The following is a 21869-nucleotide window of genomic DNA, read 5'->3' as shown; positions in this document are numbered from 1 at the left end:
CTTGATGCTTTGTGGACATGCGGGACAGACTAGATTACTTTATTCTTTCTTTCTATAAAGAATATCTGACCTTCAGCCGTTTGATGCTACACCATGATCCTCTGGGTGAGTGTCAGTATATAATGTGTATCATTGATCTATGTTTTCTGCTCCTCCTAAGTGAGTCTGTACTTCCTTTTGAATATCTCTTGTACATTGAACCACCTTATCTATCTCTGTGTGGTTAAGAAGAATGCGATGATTTATTTTGGACAAGATGATACAAGGAGTGAGTGAGAGTTTTCAAGTACCGTTTCCCTGCTTCATGACAGCTTTCACAATGATGGAACTTAGCTCCGAGTTTGACTTTGCAGAGTACAGACTTCCTTTCCCCCCAGCTCTATATTCATTCAAATTAGCAATGAAATTCTAGCCTGAAATAAAGCTTTGTTGGATTAAACTTCTGATATCTTTGGTGTTACTTACTGTTGTAGCACAGATGCAATCAATGTCTTGAAGATGATTTCTGAAGAAAAAAGTCATGTACTGTTGATAATTGCTGGTAATATGTGGTTAGAAGTAAACATGAAAAGCAGGAAGATACGGCAACGGTGAAGCACTTCCCCAAAACCATCACTCGGGGGCTGGAGAGATGACTAAGCAGTAAGGACTGCTTGCTGGGCATAGCCATTTGTAATTTCAGTTCCAAGCATCTGACATCCTCTTGTGGCCTCTGGAGGCACCAGGATACAAACATATAATCAGGGAAACACTCACACATTTGAAGAAGAAGAAGAAGAAGAAGAAGAAGAAGAAGAGAAGAAGAAGAAGAAGAAGAAGAAGAAGAAGAAGAAGAAGAAGAAGAAGAAGAAGAAGAAGAGGAAGAGGAAGAGGAAGAAGAAGAAGAAGAAGAGGAAGAGGAAGAAGAAGAAGAGGAAGAAGAGGAAGAAGAGGAAGAAGAAGAAGAAGAAGAGGAAGAGGAAGAAGAGGAAGAGGAAGAAGAAGAAGAAGAAGAAGAAGAAGGAAGAAGAAGAAGAAGAAGAAGAAGAAGAAGAAGAAGAAGAAGAAGAAGAAGAAGAGAGAGGGGGAGGAGGAGGAGGGGAAAGGGGAAGAGGGGGAGGAAGCAGAGGATTACAAAAAGCTTTTAAAAATCTTTTACATGCAATATATTAAGAGTAAGATTGTGTGTTTATATAGTTTACACAACATCCTAGCATGTATGTCATATTATTTACTGCACTTTTTAAGACAATAAAGCAAGAAATGACCTGGTATCGCAAAAAGAAATAAGACTACAAGCTTCTAGAAATCTAAAGTTTTGACATATTCTAAAAACAAATCAACTCATGTTTTCAAAAGAAGAGGTAAATTTCAAAAGCATTTGAAACCTAGCCAATTGCTCGGGCTAGTAAAGTCATGGATCTTGGTAAAGAACTTACAAGTATCACTTTACTAAGCCAGCATAATCCCTAACTATGGAGTATTCTTTGTTCTCACATCACAAATAAATGTAACCCTCATGTTAAGGACTTTCCACCAGAAACCATCATAGAAAATCACAGCCAATCAAAATCCAGAGCTGTGCAGCCCAGTTCCAGAAGATTCATCTATAAAATACCTTGTACACACAAAGCTTGGGGAATGTTGTAGAAGTAAGGGTGGGAAGATCAAGAGAAGCAGGGAGATTTCGGGGAGTCTGTAACTCCTAGCACTGTCAGAAGACTTTATGGCACTCATGAAGTCTTGCTGGCATGACTGCATACACATGATCTGAACATGGACGACAAGAATAGGCATGCCAAAGTGGATGGAGCAAAGAGCATGAGACCTTAATTGCACACAAAAAACTACAGGAAACTAAGGAATGCTGAGAGTGGGAGAATATCCAAGCACACCAATATCAATGGTCAGCCCTGAAAGCATACAGTTAACAATCTACAGACTGAGAAAGTTGTGTGTGTGTGTGTGTGTGTGTGTGTGTGTGTGTGTGTGTGTGTAAAAGGATTTGGAGGGAAAAGAGGAAAAGTAGAAATGATGCAGTACTACTGTAATATCAAATATAAAATAAAATATTAAAAAAACACTTGAGAAAAAGACCCTTGAAACCCCTACCCTCATTTTCCCTAAGAGCCATATTCAAGGTCCATTGATTCTGGCAACTTAAAAAACCCCTAGTAAGCTAGAGTGCTTTAACAAGATGTGAAATTAATTCGACCTTAAACTTTTTAATATTATTCCAAAGGAACTAAGTTGCTTTAATAAGCACACGCCTGGAGCATGTGAGAATGTGTCAATCCAGGACATTCCAACTGAAACTTGAATGAATTCTGAGTGAAACTTTGGGCCACAGGAGGGTGAGGTCCATCACCCATATCAAAGCTGCTGAGAACTCTCGGACTCCTACATGACCACAGCTTTTGTGGACCAGTCTGTGAATTCAGCTTACCAAATTCTCCAAGAAACACTGAACTGTTGCCTTCAATCACCAGGAAGCCCCTGCTAGTGGTTAAGACAGAAGTACTGCTTACCTTAAGGATCCAGTCTCAGCTCTCTTATTTTTTTAAAATTTGCTGCCTAGCCAGTCTATTGAGGAGATAAATGTTGGAACGTTTAAATATTTAATGGTACGTTTTTCAAGAAAACGCTTATTTACTTGGATGTGTTCATGTTTGCATGAGTATACATGCATTGTATGGTTGCTGAAGCCAGGGAGAGGTATTGAATGTCTTGGAACGTGCGATACAGAAGGTAAAGAGTTTGCCTGACCTCTTGGTGCTGAGAACCAAACCCAAGTCCTCTGCCAGAGCAGTGAGTGCTCTTAACCTTAAGCCATCTCTCTAGCCCCTAACCATGTGACAGCTGGCTATACAGTTCTCCCCAGAGAATACAGTGTTTGCTCCAATCTTAATTCTTCTACAATTGAAATTCAACTTGGAAACTGGAATTCAGCTGAGGACATTTTACACAATTGCCATTCTATATATGTCTGAGTAGGGTGATAGAAGCCAAAAGATTCTTCCAGACACTACTGCCATGCTTCCAAGAGAGTAAGTGAACAGCATGGGAATCTTCTCCCACAAAGCAAGTGTCCTAGCCCTCTGAACAGAACTTCCTTCAAATTGCCCAGTGGGATTTCAGAACTCAGTGAGAACCAGATGTCCCCATCTTTTCCTTATTGGGTTTAAGTGTTTATCATTGCCTACTACGCCACTGTCTGCTACTCTGTGTTTGTCTCCTATGGGAGGGGGTTGGAGATGATATGTATTTTTAGATTCTACATCTTTAGAGCAGGAAGTTCTACATTTGGACGCAGCAGGCATAAGGCAGTCACATAAGATCTAGAGATCTGGGATCGAAAACGGGCGTAGGGGTTGAAGGAATCTTTGGAGACGGATTCAGCATGTTCCACGTAGTAAGCAAAAAATTAAGATGTTTTATTAATAGTTATATGAACAAGCTGGTGTGTAAGGTGACTGTCATGAGATACTTTGATGACTGCCAGCATTCCCAGCTCCTTTACATTCAGGTGGGGCCATTAGATTAACCCTGACTATGTGTTGTGTGCAGAAATGGTTTGTGCTGAAACACAGGAGCAGGTGCAAAGCATTACTGTTCCCCAATGCAGTAATCCCTCGAATGGTAGGTCCTTAAGTGGTTATGCAGTTAACGCCACATCCTCTCTTCATCCCTCACCTTCAGTGAGAATAAGAAAGAAGCCATTGTTACGGGAAGCCAGAGGACTAGGGCTGCAGAAATAGTTCTTACTTGTCAATATCTTCTAGGCTATTCTGACTAGTATAAATGTTGGGACTTCAAATCTGACCTATACACTACATAATAAAAATATCAGCGACAATTTTCATGAGACTATATGGAGATACACGTCACAGACCTATGATCTAGTTAAATAGAATGTTCTCATTTTCGCAATGTGACCTTAGTTCTCATAAGTTCTTTCAGCTCTTAAACATTTAAGCTAGGCAGATGTCCAGAAGCTTGTTGCTTGGCCATTGTAATATCATCCTATTATCTCTTTCATGAACAGCAGAATTCTTCTGGGTACTAATCCATTCTTGCACTTTCAACTTCAATGCATCCTCCATGCGGATAAATCTTTACATGTTGCTTACCAACCCATGTCTAGATCATAAGGTACTGTAGCTCATTTGGGGATCAAATACCATATATCCTGCATATCAGGTATTTATATTATGATTCATAAGAGTAACGAATTACATTTACAAAGTAGCAATATAATAATTTTATGATTGGAGCTCACCACAGCATGAGGGTTGAGAACCACTGGGATAGAGAAATGGGAGTTATAAAAAAAATACAGAGGTAGCAAGCAGGGTGTGAAGGGGAGAAGGGGAAGAACACACTGTTGTTGTCACTGTTGGGAAAAAACCCAAGTGCTCACATATATCAAATAAATTTGATTTCATTATCAGTGTAATTGACTTGGCTGACACAGACCTATGATTCTAGCACTCAGGAGGCAGAGGAAAAGAATCCTAAGTTCAAAGCTAGCTTTTGGCAGCATAGTAAATTCGAGGATACCCTGGACTACATGCAACTCTGTCTCCCAAACTAATAGAACCAAAACACAAGGCCCTTTTACATTATTTTCAGTGAACCTGAATTTTAAGCTTGCATGTTTAAACTTTAGGATATAAGATTGTACTCCTCTAGTTAGCAGCTTCTGTAGTACCATGCACCCCTCTTAATGAACTATGGGGTTATGGTTTTCCCAATACACATAGTATCAGCATTTATATGATCAGCATATTATGATCTCATGCATCTGATTTTTTCTATCACTTAGAATGTATATAAACCCAGCTCTGTTATCAATGGTGTCATTCAAATGTCTCGATCAATATTTGTTATCCAAATGGTAACACTGGTCAAGCAAAATGCATCAAAGTACAGGTCAACTTCAAGCAAAACTACTCATTATAGAATTATGCACTTCTGAAATGCCCTTATCTTGGCTTGCATTTCTCTTAGCAAGGATAGAATCAAGAAAGTGAAGTGTCTGTGTGTGTGTGTGTGTGTGTGTGTGTGTGTGTGTGTGTGTGTTGTTTGTGTGTAGGGGAGAACTGATGTCAATCAATACTACACCTCAGAAGAAGAGAAATTGTACAACGTTTTTTAAATAAATATATAGTTCAGGCTGGCATTCCCCCCGGACCCTTCCATGTTAGATTCCTAATGTATGAGATTTTAAGCCTCTGCTACTACATCCAGCCCACCAAAGTGTTAAAATGGCATAAATCAAGACCGCATGTCTATTATCAAGAAAACACACACACACACAAATGTTAGCAAGGATTGAGAGAAAGAAATATTTTTGCATGCTGGTAGGAATGTAAATTAGTCCAGTTTCTATGAAAACAAACATGGATATTACTCAAAAACCTTATCATAAAACTACCACGTGATCTAGCTTCATCTTTCCCAGAGATATCCCTGGAGGGATCGACGTCAGCACACCACAGGGATATCCCCTCAGTCACGTCCATTGCACAATAACCAATACATGCAACTGGCTTAGGTTCCCCTTAGGATATGAACAGATACAGGAAATTATATTATGTTAGCCACACAGAAGAATGAAGCTATGTCATTTGCTGGAAAGTGGATGCAACTGGAAATCACCATATCAAGCAAAGTAAGCCAGGCAAGACAATATGGATATTACATGTTTTTCTCATATGTAGAATTTAACACGATGGAAAGTGAACAACATGATAGAAGACAGGGACTACGACAGCACAGGATTGGGGGTGGGGAGGAGAGAGGCAGAGAAATGATTAAAGTAAGCATGTGCATGAACCGAGGCAGCATAAAGGGAATTAATTAGGGAAAGTGTTTTCCTTGGACACGTCCTCATTTAGTGTCTTTGCATGTGTCTAGGATGAGCTGAGCCATGCCTTTGAAGGCATCCCTCTAACTAAGCTTGAGCAACGAAAGTTCAGCATCCCCTGCAGACCATTTTGATGTGCTGAGCCTGTTCAGATCAATTTCCATACAAAATTCATAGCTTCATAAAATACTTTAAATACACATATATGTGTTGTGGGTTATGTCATCCATCCATTTACTCTTGCACTCAGGACATTTATTGAAGTACTGTGAAGTCCCGGGCAGCCTTCCGTGGCTTACAAGCAGCAGTGAACAAAGTGGAGCTCTCCTCTGCCACAGGATTATATATATATATATATATATATATATATATATATATATATATGGAGGGAGGAGGGGAGGGCAGGAGGGAGGGACAGAGGGAGGGAAGGAGGGAGGGAGGGAGAGAGAGAGAGAGAGAGAGAGAGAGAGAGAGAACATGTGAGAGCTAGAAGATTATTTAAAAGTCATGATGAACTATATAATAGGAATATTGGAAAGAGACCCATCAACTTTCAGTTTTTAAATGAATGTGGCAAATTTAGGTAAATACATGGAAGAAGATTGAGTCACCTTAGTAGAAAGCACACTTACTTATTATGTCTTCTTACTACCCAATGCTCCATCCAACGTGAGGAGCAGAGGCTGGGGCTGGATGCTGCATTTGTGTCTTGTCTCCGTCATTTCTATTTTGCAAACATTTCTCTTTTCTTTACTCTTCAGAAATGCAGCTTTTATCCAGAAAACCTTGCAGCCTGTATAAAATTAAGTTTATTGTTTTTGATAATTTCTGTGATCATTAATGAAATTTATATGCATAAACACTTACACAAATTGCTGAGTTGAATTAGAAGACAGTATATAACATGTACATTTTTTAGAATGTTGAAATACATTCCGAAGGTCTGTAGGAAGGTTACACTTTCTCACTTAGGATATGGGATACTGAGTAGATTTAAATGTTTTTTTTTTTTTAATCCTAAACCATACATTATTGCTCTTTTGCTTTTCTCTCTCTGTTTCTCTATCTCTTTCTTCTTTTAGCATGTCTTTGATACTTTATTAAATTATGCGTTGCTTTTTAGTGGTAAGGTTGACTTTGAAAATGTTTGTTAGTTCTTCAGCAATTTTCCTTTTATTATGAAATAGCTATGCATGAAACACATACTTGCAGTAATTTTTCCAAGTGATAAATTTACATTCACTGTCTTCGAGATTAAGAAATATTTTATGCATTCAAATATGCTGACCTCTCTCCTGTGATTTCTTTTATTATTCTGCTCAGAAAATATTTCATAGCCCGAGATCTTTAAAAAATACACATCTCATACTCGTTCTTTAATGTTTTAATTTTCATTGGTGGATTTAACTTAACCGTTCTTATTTTGACAAGATGGAGCCTTAATTTGAGCCTTTTCCGACAGTCCATTTTCTGAATGTCATTTGCTAATAAAAATAATTATTTTTCTATAGGCATATGGTGCTTTACCATTTGTCTAGTTTATGTACACCGGACCTGGAACTTGAAATAATCTGCCTGAAAGAATCTGTTTTAAATGTGGAGAGCGATTGTTTCCACTACTTACCCCCCAGTTGTTAAAAGGTTACAACAATCTTTAGTACTGTATTGCCTGAATGGGTGAGACCAACCTGCGGAGGCATTTAGGACCCAGGGGAAAGCCAGGCTTGGTATAGAAGGACAGAGTCTCTGGCGCACACGCCTCCTACCCAAATCACAGCCCAGTGCAGCCCGGGCTCTCATTCACAGCTTTCTAGAGAAATCTGAGATCCAACTGCCAGGATAGGGGATATCACCCACCCAGTTCAGCCGCGAGGACACCTGCAGAAACACATTCTCAAAGCAAGCCTGGGCGGCGGTGTGAAGGTATTTGTTGCCTTTTTCTTCCTTCTGTGTTCGCAGCGCCTCCCCGCCCGTCCCCGCTCTAGCGGTGCCATGGCTGCGGCGTTTCAGCACTTCGGCGCGTGGACAGCTCCCATCTGCAATCCCACTGCACTCCATCCCTTCTGCACCCCACTCTCCACCGCCTCCGCGGTCCATCCTCTTGCCACGCCGCACAGCCTGCGCTCCCCAGCCATCAGCACCCTATCTCCACCATCGCCGTCATCATCTCCACCACCTCCACCACCACCGGCGCGGTAACTACAGTCCACACAACTGTGTCTTGTCACTTAGACAAAGCCTGAGGTCCGCAAGGTAGAGAGGAAAGAGCTCAAGTTCTCAGGCGTAGAAGGGAAAGTTCAGGCGGAGAGACCCCTGAAAACAAAGAGAGATGCCTGATCCAGAGAAAGGGGAAGTGGAGGCAGCAAGAAGAGACCCCAGCAAAGGGACAGATGGGGACTTGCCAGACACCAGCAGTTAGCCAGCTGCCTTTCAGCAGATTAGAGACTGTTTAGTTCAGGAAATTAACATGGCCTGAGGCATAGTGTGATTCCAGGAAGAAATGTTAGCTCAGCCCCGATATTCTGGTTTTCCAATGGAGAGTCACCAGGAAGCAGGGTGGGGGCGATCGGTGACTCACAGCACCCACATGCCTGTTTTTCTTCATAGCATTTACCGTAGAAACTCTGAAATTAAGTTTTATTGAACTGTTCTAGAAAATGAGAACCCCCAAAAGGTTAACTCTGTGGCCAAAAATGGAAATTAAAATGATGGTTATAAGAACCTAACGAATAAGGCTTTCACTAGGAAATTCCGTTTGCTCAAACAGCTCCTTTTCTTGTCTACTTACTTCAATTACCCAGTCTTAAACCTCTCCTGGAAGGAGAACAGATATATACCTTGCCCAAATGGCCAAAGTGGTAATGATATTCAGAGCAGATGGCCTGGCTTTGTTCATTACTAGTCAAGGACTGGCTCAGATTTGGAAGGCGAGATTTTTGTGTGCTTTCTCAGTAATCAGGCGATAACACCATTTTCCTATAAATAGTAAAGGGTAATAGAGTGCAGAAATTGAAAAGGCATTTTATGTAACTGTGGTTCGCCTCTCTCTGCTTTCATTTCCTATCAAAGCTGATGGGGAGTTGGGACATCTTTCAAATAGCCCATCCATTTGGACCCGATGGTCCAGTCCTAGGTCATGGCGCCTATTTGATTTAACCAGGGTCATTTGCTTTATGAAAATTGACAAAGTACAGCAAACAAGTGCTTGCCTCTCTCAGGCACAAGTGTGCTGAAAGGAACTCTTTGGATTGACTTTACCGAACTGCAAAGTCTTGCAGTTTCCTCTGCTGCTGTTTTTCTGTTTTGTGTATTTTTATTGTCTGTCTTCAGCAACGTAACATCAGGATCTTAATTTAAATGTGTGCTATCTAAGTAGGAACGTAGTCAGGTCGCTGGTCACAAGAACATTCGAACCAAAGCACAGAAAGCCCAGCTCGACAGTACCCTTGTGCATTTGATCTGTCTCTTGGAGAAGGGGCAGTGAAACTAGTTTTGTTCTTGCTTATCCTTTGAGTACCACCCAAAAGTAAAGAGGCTCACAGATACCTTCAGGAAGAAGCTTTGTGCAAAAATCCATGCTCAGTAACCTTTGTGAATGAGGACCAGTCGAGTTATGACAGAAGTTTACTTACTGTTGCTAATGGCTAACTTAGGCTCAGTTTTCTATTTGTCTCTAAATTCTACTCATTTTTAAGCTCAAAGCATGAAAATATTTGGCAAAGCATAATGCATTTGGTCACCTACCTACTACCCGTAGACTGATAATATGCACAACAACCAGGAACTCTCAAGGCTCTGGGAGAGATTTCTTAAAACTGCCTTATCTCTGTGCAAACAATGGTCCAGACCAGGAGGTTGAAAAATGTGCACATGTTGCCAATTTGAGCTGCTTCCCCAGAAACACAGGCCCGGAATGCAAAGCTTCCGAAGATGCTGTCTTCCTGTGCTTAATGCAATTTCCTGAGGCTGGTGAGATTTCAAAGCAGGGCTGCTTCAGGGAGATTTACAGGCACCTGCCTCCGAAGCAATGCTTCTCTCCTCCCTGTCTGAAATATGCCCAGCTTATTAATTTTCGTAGCGTGCTACTGTTGCAGCGTTCACACATTTCTTGATTAGGGCTGTTTATCTTTCATAGCGGTAATAACAGAACTTTCTCATTTAAAAATGGACTTACAGGCAAAAGGAAACATTGTTTTTTCCAGCACAGTGCCCCCTTTGTGGATGTGCTTATGGAAGGGTACAGAAGTTTAGAATCTAAGGATATAGCTTGGAGGTCCATTTCCTAAAGGATGAAATCTGGCACTCTTATATCTTTGGGCTTGATAAGAGAAACTCCCTATTATCTCTGAGAAATCTGTCCCTGACTTTACCATCTCTGTTGCTGCCCAGCCCCCCTTCATAAATGGACTCTGGCTGGCTTTGATCTTCTCCGCTCTTGTGACACTGTGACTTGGACAGAGGAGGTGACAAGCAGCAGAGAGAAAAAAAAGCATGGTGCTTGTATGGATAGAAGAACCATGACCTCAGGGTCATCAAGAGAGCTGGTCCTTCCCATATACCCTTTCCCAAATAGTCATCGTTTAGATAATGATCATTCCTCCAGATCTCCCAGGAAGGAAGCTATAAGAGAGGGCCCACAGTGTGAATGACCACAAGTATGTAAACCTCATTAGCCCAAGTGCTGTATCTTCTTAGAGAAAACTGGACTTGACTTCCTTAAGGAAGTTTGGTTCACCTGGATATATAAACTAGCTGGTCGGACACTGTCTGCCTCATAAAGAACCTTTATCTATTCAGATATAAGTTCACTATTTCCCCCACATTCTCTCAGTTTTCTCCATTGGGTCACCCTGTACTGTTTATTTTCTATAGCCTTGCTCGATGTCAGGAGGTATGAAAAATGCCCTTTGTAGTAGGTGATGTACTCCATGTCCTAGGCACTAACAGCTGAATCTCTGATTCTTAGACATCATCCAGGTATCTGGCTATCCCTTGCCTGTCTCTGTTTCTTAAAATAGCCTTGCCTCAATTCAGATTCTATTACTGCTCAAATGGTATTACGTAAACATCCATACCTTTATGTGTGTCACATGCATAGGTTACTTGGTGTTCTGAATTTTACAGTTTTGGGAAGAAACAGCAACAAAGCGATGGGCCAAGGGAAAATGGAGGGGCTCAAGTTACAGGCTTTGAAAGCAAACTTCTCAAAATGGAGTCAATTGACATTTTCCCAGCGCTTTCTTTTTTCATTCTCTTTATTTCTCCCTCTCTTCTTCTTTCCCTCTCTCCCTCTCTTCTTTCCCTCTTTCCTTCCCTTCTCATTCTTCTCCCCACTTTTGCCTTCCATCTTCTCTTTCTTTCATCCTTTCTTTCTTCCCTCTTTCCGGCTTTTTAGATGCTATATAGTGTGTAAGCATACGTGGATGTAATTTACAGGGTGACATAGTAAGCTGCCATGGGAGCCATTGCCCACATGAACAGAAATACTAGTGACATGCTTAGTTTTCTATTACTGTGCTACTGCTAGCCACAGACGTTGTGAGATTTGCTTTGGGACAGGTCATCCACGCCAGCAATTTGAGGTCATTGCTTCTCAGATCTGACATTTCTCATTGAGTGAGTCGGGGTGTATCTCAGTAGTCTGCGCTCCCAATAACCTACGAAGTTATGAGACTGTTACTGATTAATGGGCTACTTTTGATGAAATTCTTGATTGATACAGAATAGTTACACATATTTTTGGGACATTGTGATCTTTCAATGAATGCTTATAACGTGTAATGACCAAATCAAGCCTATTGTTGGTTCCTTGTATTAAGAACCTTGCTACTTTTCTAATATATAGTTATTGTAAACTGTAGTTGGCCCATAGTGCTCTGGAATAATGGCGCTTGTTGCTCAAGTTTAGCAATGTTCTGGTACTTCTCTCTCTTCTTCTCCATCATTCCTCCCCTTTGCAGACTCTGCTACCTTTCTCTTCTACCAAAGCAGTGTGTTTTGTCTCTCATATGTGAGGGAAACCACAGTATCTGCTTTTCCGTGTCTGGCTTATTTCTCTTAACATGAGGCATGGCCCTCTCTCGAAGAAGGAGAGAACAGTTACCCTCTTATTTAAACGCCACACCGCCAGGTGTAATTAGTAATGGCTATTAACTGCAAAGAAGGCAAACCATTCTGACCTCTCAGGCAGTTCCAGGGTCAGTTGAAGGGAAAGTTAGAGGGGCTCGTCTTTCCTCTCACCCAACTCCAGAGCGACTTTCTCCATTCCACTTTCACCTGACAGGTTTCTTCATTCTGTCCCAACTACTTCCATGAGAAGAGTCTCAGTTACATAGATGTCCTAGAAAAGCAGGGCAAAAGGGGCAATTTAATGCCATTTGGGGAGTCTCATCTTGTGTACACCTCTAGATTATTTTTCTCAAATAATGGAGTCTATTTGGGGGAGCATCTTTTTTCCTTTGAGACAAAATAGTCAAGCATTTCCACTTTTTTCCTCTCCCAGAGATATGCCTACCAAACGAGACTGAACCACTTTGGGTATGGAGTGCCAACTGGTTGAGACTTCCTATGGCAACAGAGTAACATCCGATGAAGACATTTCAGTCTAATTTCCCACATGTCTAGTAACCCTCTTCCCCATACACTGTCTTTCCACAAGATTGTAGAAAGAAAAATACCCTAGTGAAAACCTTCTCCTACCTTAAACAGTGGAGAGGCAGAAGAAAACCTGCTGTCTTCCAGTTTACCTAGCCTCCTTTTGCATTGTCACACAGCAAACCAAAAAAGCAGGAAAAATGACAAAAGTTCTAGAACTCAGGAGTCAACTGTTTGCCAAATTGCTCCAATGTACCTGAGGCCTAGTCTATTTTCATTTTGATCTGGCATCTATTTTGGGTAAGAAGTTCTCAGTGTCTCTAAGTTGATGGAACGCCTCCCAATTTACTTTTAACCTTTCTCAAGAGCGGGAGCAAATGGAAGCATATGACTGTGTTTGGTTGCTATTTTAAAAGGATCCAAGGGGATCTACACAATGAATATTTATGGGGCAGGAGTAAGCCCTGGGTTAGGGCTGAGCTAAAGGTGATGGAATGTTGGCAGTGAGCCAGGGCTAAATTCTGATCACACTACACATTCTGTTGATTGAAGGTCTTCCCTCTGTCCTTCCAAGCTCGACTCCCCACCCCTAGTATGGAGAATTCCTATCTGAAAGTTGGCAAATATTCTATGAAAGTCAGCACATGCAGCAACATAGGCAAACTCAGGGCTTTGGTCCCTTTGTCTACAGAAAGGAAGAAGTCCAACAAACCAAACCAACCCCTTGAGAACCTAACAACTGCAAAGACCCATTTCAAAGGCTGACACAACCTGAATGTGTAATTAACCACCCCTGGGCTTAAATGTGGGTTCCGCTAGCTATGGGAAACATGTTAGCATTCAGGAAAGATCACAGATAGAATTGCCAAGTGGAAAACGTTTTGTGTAGTGTGATTGTAAACATTGGTCTAGATGGTCCGGATGACCATCTAGTTTGACTTCACTTTGTATAAAAATTCCTTGCATGGAATGTGGTGCTGCACTCCTATTATAAGAACAGTCAAGAAGCTGAGGCAAGAGAATTGTGAACCTGAAGTCATCTGAGCCACATAGAAAGACGCCTTTTGAAAAGCCCAAGAATAACAATAAACAACTAAAAGATACAACAATCGAAGCAAACAAATTAAAAATCTCTTTGGCATTCCTTGGTGAATATAAATGCAATCTGCATATTTGGAATGAAATTATAAACAAAATATGCTTCAAATTTGTAAAAAATAATTTGTGCTAGTAGTTAGACTTTAATAAGTAGGGTTTATCATAAAGATTCACTTTTTATTTCTTTTGTAAATGAAGAAAGCTCACAAAATAAACATGATTTTCTCATTTCATATGTATATTAATATACATGTGAAATTCTGTGCATTACTAAGAACACATAGAAATCACACTCCTCTGAAGCTTTATTTATTAGTAATTTGTGTCCATATATTTCAAAGAATACTAAAATTTTATAGGTTCTGCTGTTACTGTTTTGAGACAGGGTCTAATTTTGAATCCCGAGTTGGCCTCAAATTTCTAATCCATCTGCCTCAGTCTCCTGAATCTTGTGATTACAAGTTTAGTTACTATGCCTGGTAAGGTTTTATGGATATCTGTCTGATCATGAAAACACTCCCTTCCCTCTACACATTTCATGCCTGATGTATGAGTGAGTGTGTGACTGTGACTGTGAGTGTGTGAGTGAGTAAGTGTGTGTGAATAAGTGAGTGTGTAAGTACGTGGATGAGTTTGTGATTGTGTGAGTGAGTGTGAGTGACGGTTTGATGAATGTGTAAGTGAGTGTATGTGTGAGAGTGTGTGTGAGTGAGTGAATGAGTGTGTGTGAGTGTGTGTGTGAGTGAGTGTGAGTGTGTGTGTGGGTGAGTGAATGAGTGAGTGTGATTAGTGTGTGTGTCAGTGTATGAATGAGTAAGTGTGTGTTTGATGAGTGTGTGTGAGTGTGTGTGTGTGAGTGTGTGTGTGAGTGTGTGTGAGTGTGTGTGAGTGTGTGAGTTTGATGAGTGTGTGTGTCCGTGTATGAATGAGTAAGTGTGTGTTTGATGAGTGCGTGTGTGTCCATATATGAATGAGTAAGTGTGTGTTTGATGAGTGTGTGTGTGAGTGTGTGAGTGTGTGTGTGTGAGTGTGTGAATGAGTGTGTGTTTGATGAGTGTGTGTGAGTATGTGAATGAGTGAGTAAGTGTGTGTTTGAAGGAGTGTGTGAGTGAGTGAGTATGTTAGTGTGTGTGAGTGTGTGAATGAGTGAGTAAGTGTGTGTTTGAAGGAGTGTGTGATTGTTAGGATGCAGTTACGAAGAATGTGTTGTTAAAGATGGCAACTCCTCAGGGATAAGGGAGAGCCATGAACAAAACATGTACAGGTAATTTGCGGTATGAAGGCTTGTTATATGTATATGTGTTTATGTATATATATATCCATGTTTTGATCTAAGCTCTCAGTCTCTTCTTTCACCTAATAATATCCTGGCTTTAGAGAGTGGCTGTAAATTACATAACATAATGCTAAATCCCTGGCACATAACAAGCAGTCACAAGAATCTGTCTTTTCCCAGGCCAGCACTAGTTCATTATTTGACTTTAAGGCAGCCCAGAAGCTAGTGTGCATCTCAACATCGTTTATTTATTAGGAGACAACATAATTATGATATTAACAAGGACACCACAGCTAATGGCAGATAGATTTTTTCATTTCATAAACATCTTCAGTTGTCTCATTTCACGTGATTTTTACCTTAGTGTTTCCCAGGAAATTATCTTTCTTCAACACATCGGAGATCGTTGTGACAATGGACACAATAATTGAGTAAAGTGCCTTGAACTGTTGCGTATTTTTAGAGAGGACATTGCGACAATTGTTCTGATCTCTTCCAGGTATTAACTCAGGGTTTCTGAAGATGATAATAAAATAAAATACATGAGAATAATTGGTGACAGAGGACCTGAAATAGGTTAGACTTGAAGCTCTCTGCTTTACTAAGGTTTTTTTTGTTACTCTTCATACAGATAAAAATATGCTATGCATTTATAAGCCACTTCCTTAAGAATGAATTGTATATGAGCAAATGTGTACGTAGATTTATTTTTGTCTTACTTGAGATGAAATGCTTATCTGGAATCTATGGATGTCAGCATTTAAACTCCTAGCAGTAGAGACTTTCTTTCCTCCTCATTTATCTAAAAATATTACAACCCAAATTTCTAGTTTATTAGCAATTTTTGCAGATTATAAGCACAAACATTCTAGCTTGACCTCCCAAGAGATACTCTTCATTCAGAATAAAAAGCCATGAGCGTCCCTGTAGCACTGGGGAGAGCTGCTTTCTGCACCCTGCCTAAAGCTCCCTCGCTGCCTGGGGAGCAGACTTCACTGTTGATGCCAGTCTTGGCCCTCTCGGTGGCATGGTAAAGGATGAGTCGTTCTGAGACAATGGCAGGGTCTTTGATCTGTTATACCAGACCAAGGAAAATAATAAATAGAAGAACAAACTATTAGTGAGAGCTGGAAAGGCACAGTCAACTGAGTCCTAAATGACTCCAGCCATGGCTCAATGTTAAAAAGAGGATAGAGACGGTGGGTGTCTATCTGTAAGGTACAACACTGCCTAAGGCTGCCTAAGGAAGTCTGGCCACCCAGAGGCAGATGTTGGCTCACAGAAGGGTTAGTGTGGAAGAGATGTGAGGGAAGGGGAGTGAGGGTCTGGAGCTTTGAGAGGAATGTCAAGCAGATGTTAAGTAGCTAATACTTAAACCTCTGCTGCACAGTAGAGACAAACCAGCACATGGATGAAGAACATAGCCCAGAGAGAGAGGGGGGAGGGGAAAGGGGAGAGGGAGAGAGATCATTTGGACTATCATCCCATTTCTACTTTTCGGCAAGACATTTAATTTCTTTGCATCTTGGATTCTACTCATTTGGTCTAGTCATTCTGAAATGTATTGTAGTATATAAAGAGGCTATTTGAATGTCTGGGATATAATAAATACAGTAATAATAAATAATGAATTATAGCTATTATCATTATTCCGAATACCATCAGGAAAGTAAACCACTTTCACTTATGAGTAGGGCATCAAGTCCAATGTAACCCTACTCATAATTCTGAAAAGCCTAGTGAGAACAAAAGCCTGCGGTTGGTTGAAAATGCCACATTGTGATAAACATTCTTCATACAGCTTTTTCTTGTGCCTTAACTAGCATTGATTGGTATTATTTAAATAGCAGTTGGTTCAGGATTCCAGTATGAAGGATTTACCTTTAATGAAAAAAATATATATATTAAGCATGAAATATAATATTAAGCATGAAATCCAGTGACCCTAGCTGGACTGTTCTCACCAGAAGCTTCTACTGCATGCTGAGCACTGAATAAAGATGTAGATTGGAGCAAATTTATTTCAGATATTATAGATCAGAGGCATAGCTATGTATGGAGGCAGGGCATGAAATATGCATCCTCGATTCTCCCCCTTGAACCCATAGTAATTTATCTGGGAAACATTGTTGAGTTCCGTGGACTCTGAGGTAAGTAACTTGCTCCAAAGCAGCTTTAAATCTTCTTCTGGGAACAAGCTGTTGCTATGTGCTGTGCTCTTACTGCTGTGCTCCTTGGCTTGGAACTGTGAACATTACCCAGAATGCTTCAGTCGGACCAGGATCTGAAATACAATGTGCCTAGTGGAAATTCTCTAGGGCCCTGGGAGGGGGATTCTTTATAGATAAGGGAGGGAATTAAAGGTTAGCTGCAAGGCTTTAAGAAAAACTAGCCTCCCCCAGACATGGGAGAAACACTGACTTGCAAAACAGCATTTTGACTGTTGTTTGCATCGATGCTTGGTAGCATTTACTGCATCATGTACCCTGTCTTAGGCACTGAGAAAATGTCAGTGATCACAATGAACTTCTTTGCTCACAGAGCTGACCCTCTTTATGTCACACACACACACTGAGGATTCACAGATAAATAATAGATACCCTCCTTTTATAGGTGATTCTGTATGAAAGGGAGGAGATGCTCATAAGACGTGGTGTGGTTAAATGTTTGTGTGTCATCTGATTTCTGATTTCTGAAGGTTGGGGAGGGTTTCCTGGGGAGAGTGACTTTCAGATTGAGTTCTGAAGAGGAGTTGGAGGCTAATAATGGATGTTAATACACAGCGAGTGTATTTCAGTTGCAATACAGAGAGAACTGGGAATGCAGAAAATAAATTCGCAGCAAAGGCCACAGTAGAAAGCCTGTTTCCAATCTAAACACTGGAGTGGATGATGGTCTCAGTTATGTCAGCAACCGTGGATCAGGACAAATGAGAAGATTTGAGAGCTAGTAAAAATGTGATGTGGACGGCAACAGAGAGGGCAAAATAAGAAATATCTTTCAGATCCCAGAAAGTGAATCTTTATGGGAATTGTTGCCATTCATTGAGGGATGAAGCTGGAGGATCAAATTCAGGATGAGGAATTATGAATACTTTAGTTTTGAACATAGTGTGTTTGTAGTATCTGTAGGTTATCTGCAGGAAGATGCGCAGGGACAACTGAATGAGAAACCCGGAGATCAGAAGAAGCTATGGACTGAAGCTATGTGCACATAGGTAGACAGATCATGGAGCAGGATCCTGAAAATTCTGGTATTGGCTTGCAGAAAGGGAGAAGAATGAGCAGGGGGAGGCAAGAAGCCAGGGGCAGGGATGGCCAGGGCATATGGACAGAGAAAGGAAGGAGGGAAGGAGAAGATGGTGTAAGGAGGAAAAGGTCGGTGTCCAATGCTAATGGATGTCACCTGAATTGGAAACTGAAAATTGTCTTTTGGATGTAGCAACGTGAAAGCCATTCAATACTGTCTAGACTGTGTGGTACCCTTCCGGTTTATGTTTGTTCCAGCTTCATCATTGCTAGTGTCTATCTTAGCCAGGGTTACTATTGCTGTGATGAAACACAATGGACAACATGGGGAAGAAAGAGTTCGTTTTACATATCCTAAATCATAATTCATTGAGGGAAACCAAGGCAGGAACTCAAAGAAGGTGTGAACCTGGAGGCAGGAGCTGATGTAGAGGCCATGGAAGGGTACTGCATACTGGCTTTCCCCTCATGCTTTGCTCAACCTGCTTTCTTATAGCACCCAGGACTACCAGCCTAGGTGTGGCAGCACACACAGTGGGCTAGGGCCTCCTGCATCAATTACTAACAAAAGAAAATTCTGGACAGACTTGCCTATAGCTTCATGTTCTGGAAGGATTTCTCAGTTGACGTTCCTCCTCTCAGATGTCTCTAGCTTGTTTCATTAGTGCCTATGTTTCTATAACAATGATACCTCCACCTTCGGTTTGTTGGTGAGAAGATGTTGATCAGGATGTCTAAGAGCGTGGTGAGTATAGGGATGAATTGGAGGAAGGAGGTACACAAAGAAAGATTCAAGGAATACGGGCGATTTTCTTTTGTCCTTTATCATTTATATGGAGTAATAGGATGATAATCAAAATTCTTATTATTTTCCGGTGTAAAGCAGTATCTCAGAACAATAGAAAAGTTGTAGAAAATGGACCGATTTAGAAGCCCATATGGGTGAGGTAAAGAGCAGATTGAGAGCCTTGGGTGCCTGTGGTTTCTTAGCAGGAGTCTAAGATATCAAAACAACCAATTCCACATGAGCCTGGAAACCTTTCTGATGGCTGTCCTTCATGAAGGTCGAGCTTCCAGCCCTGGACTTGTCTTGCACAACCCAGCCTGTGACCATCCTCTTTTCCTTGATTATACACCTTAGGGTTAGGTTAGGGTGACATTTAGTGTTCTCAAGCTGTGAAGGGTTGCCTTTATGAGACATGAGGAACAGATTTATGTCTGACATACTGGTTTGAGAAATGAGGCTAATGGAAAGCAATCAATTGTGTAACAGCCATAATTTTTCTGCTGTATCTAGGTCCAAGAACAGCCTCACAAGCATGCTTTAGCATCAACAACAACAAAAACATTTATTAATAAAATACATTCTATCGCTCTTCTGACCACAGTCCATCGTCTTAAGGAGTCACTCACTGTCACTAAAAACTTTGTGAATGTATTTCAAATATTTGTTTATTAACCATTCAAGTTATAAATAACAAGGCCAAATGTCCTCTCTAAATGATTATATGTGCCTAGTTACAAGGTATACACTCATCAAAAGAGAAACTCATTTCTATCTGGCTTTAATTATTATGCCCAGATATTCTCTGCTTCATCTCTCTTTTGTTTCTCTTGTGTGCATCTGTTTTTCAGTAAGCAATGGCTTCGGTTTTCCTTCTCTTTTGGATGGCCACCACCACATAGGGCCTGAATGTCCTGCTGTTTTCCAAGGACAGAAAGAAGACTCTGTACCTGTCTGTTTGGGGAGCAGTCTTGTAGGAGAGCCATCGAATGGGCCGCGGATTCAGCACACTTCCATGTGAATGGGACCAGTTTCTGTTCTTCCCAAACCTCAGAGCATAAGCACTTGGGAAGGAGATTTGGCCAAGATGACACATTTGCAGGCCGGGCTCAGTCCAGACACGATAGAGAAAGCTCGCCTGGAACTGAATGAAAACCCAGATGTTTTACATCAGGACATTCAACAGGTCAGAGACATGATCATCACCAGGCCAGACATTGGATTTTTACGTACAGATGATGCCTTCATCCTGCGGTTTCTCCGAGCCAGGAAGTTTCACCAAGCCGATGCCTTCAGACTCCTGGCCCAGTATTTTCAGTACCGCCAGCTAAACCTGGACATGTTCAAAAACTTTAAGGCGGATGATCCCGGGATTAAGAGGGCTTTGATTGATGGATTCCCCGGAGTGTTGGAAAATCGTGACCACTACGGCAGGAAGATTCTCCTGCTGTTTGCTGCCAATTGGGATCAGAGTAGGTAAATGTAGATAGTGTCTTTACTTGGCTTTGCTTTGACATAGCATCACTACTGCATGCTTGGGTTGGATCGCTTCATAGGTCAAAATTCATTCCACATTCCCCCAGCGAGGTTTTAAGACCCAGATACAATGTTATCCAAAAGCAAGACTACCAGAGAATCACAGAGTTGTATTGGACTTTAGAAGTAGGTGTTCTACTCATCAAACTGGGTCATTTATTTTAATAAACCCAAAGCTGATGTTGTAGAAGGATTCGCTAGTTGGGTGTCCACGTATACAATAGTTTTTTAAATGCTCTCTGTAACTTTAATATCCTCCTCTTCTGGGTGGCAGATTTTCCATCCAAATGAACTCCCTTCCTAAATATCCTTTCTAGGGCTCCAAACGCCATGTACCCATGCATCCTTCTTCATCTCTCTACTTAGGCCTTCCTGCCAAAATATGGGATCAACTTTGGCATCTTCTCCCCAAATTCCACCCACCCCCACCTTCTCCTTTAAAACACATTGCCAGTATCTTCACTTCACCGTCCCCATCACTCTCGGCCAAGTTTGGGTTCACATTATTTTATGAAAACAATTATAGCAGAAATGGAAGCTCACACCGTTCAGAAGGTAACCTTTTCTGATGCTTACCACATTTTGTACTGCGTATCTGTCTGATCTCATCTAACCATCCTAGGCCTTAGAATTATAAATGTTACTGCCACTTCCCATGCTTCACATTTGATGGCACACGGGTCTGAGAAGTCACGGACCTGGACTCACTGTCACACTGCTAGTGAATCCAGAATGGGAGTTGTATCCTGGTTGTGTGACTTGGGAGCCAGTTGTCATAGCCCAGCTATGTAGGGTCACTGTGTGTCATGAGATCAGGGAAGACGGTGCCTTTTGCATTTTAATCTATTTGTGGGGAAGCAAAATAATGAGTCAGTGTTGACTGGGGAAAAATGGAAGGAACCACTTGCTAGAACAGCCACTGTGGCTGTGGCTTTCACAACATTATAGATAAACATTTTATGTTCATGGGAAGACACATGCTTAATGGAAAAATATATCAAAACCTTCCCAATGCTATTTAAGGAAACTTGTAGTCTGTGTTTTCATTGTTTCATGCCACTGTTTTTCCTAAGAATCACACAAGTGCAGGGGGCTTCACCATCATTGGCTATTTCCTGGTGGGTAAATCAAGGCAGGACCATCTGACTCTGGAAAAGTACACAGATGTCTTGACACAATCAGCCTGGACTTTAGTCAAATCTGCATCTAAACCCAATGATAGTGATGTGGAATAGACACTTGGTTTACCAAGTTCAATTGCAGTTCACGGTGATCCTCGCTTTACATTGCTCCACTGATGAGAATGATGGCTGGATTTTTGCATTCATTCATCCATCATTTAATCAACAAGCATGTAGAGGTGTGAGTTTGAGGCACTTAAGACCATGATGAGGACATGGGGTCTTCATCATGGAATACTCATGTGCAGGTCATGGTCTAATAAATGGTGCAGTACATAAATGGCTAGATGCTACCCATTAGTGA

General features: G+C 41.1%; 1 protein-coding gene across 1 annotated transcript in view; it reads left to right on the top strand.

The window, feature by feature from the left end:
• Window positions 1–7590: 7590 nt before the first annotated feature.
• Window positions 7591–21869, top strand: part of Clvs1 (clavesin 1) — a 186757-nt gene continuing 172478 nt past the window's right edge. The window contains exons 1-2 of the mRNA XM_032906063.1: window positions 7591–7771; window positions 19700–20324. Of these exons, the coding sequence (XP_032761954.1) occupies window positions 19870–20324 (455 nt within the window). The 5' untranslated portion in view covers window positions 7591–7771; window positions 19700–19869. The remainder of the gene's footprint in view (window positions 7772–19699; window positions 20325–21869) is intronic.

This window comes from Rattus rattus, chromosome 1 (genome assembly GCF_011064425.1).
Source record: "Rattus rattus isolate New Zealand chromosome 1, Rrattus_CSIRO_v1, whole genome shotgun sequence".
Lineage (NCBI taxonomy): Eukaryota > Metazoa > Chordata > Mammalia > Rodentia > Muridae > Rattus > Rattus rattus.
Note: the sequence above shows the minus strand (reverse complement) of the source record. Positions and strands in the feature narration are given on the sequence as shown.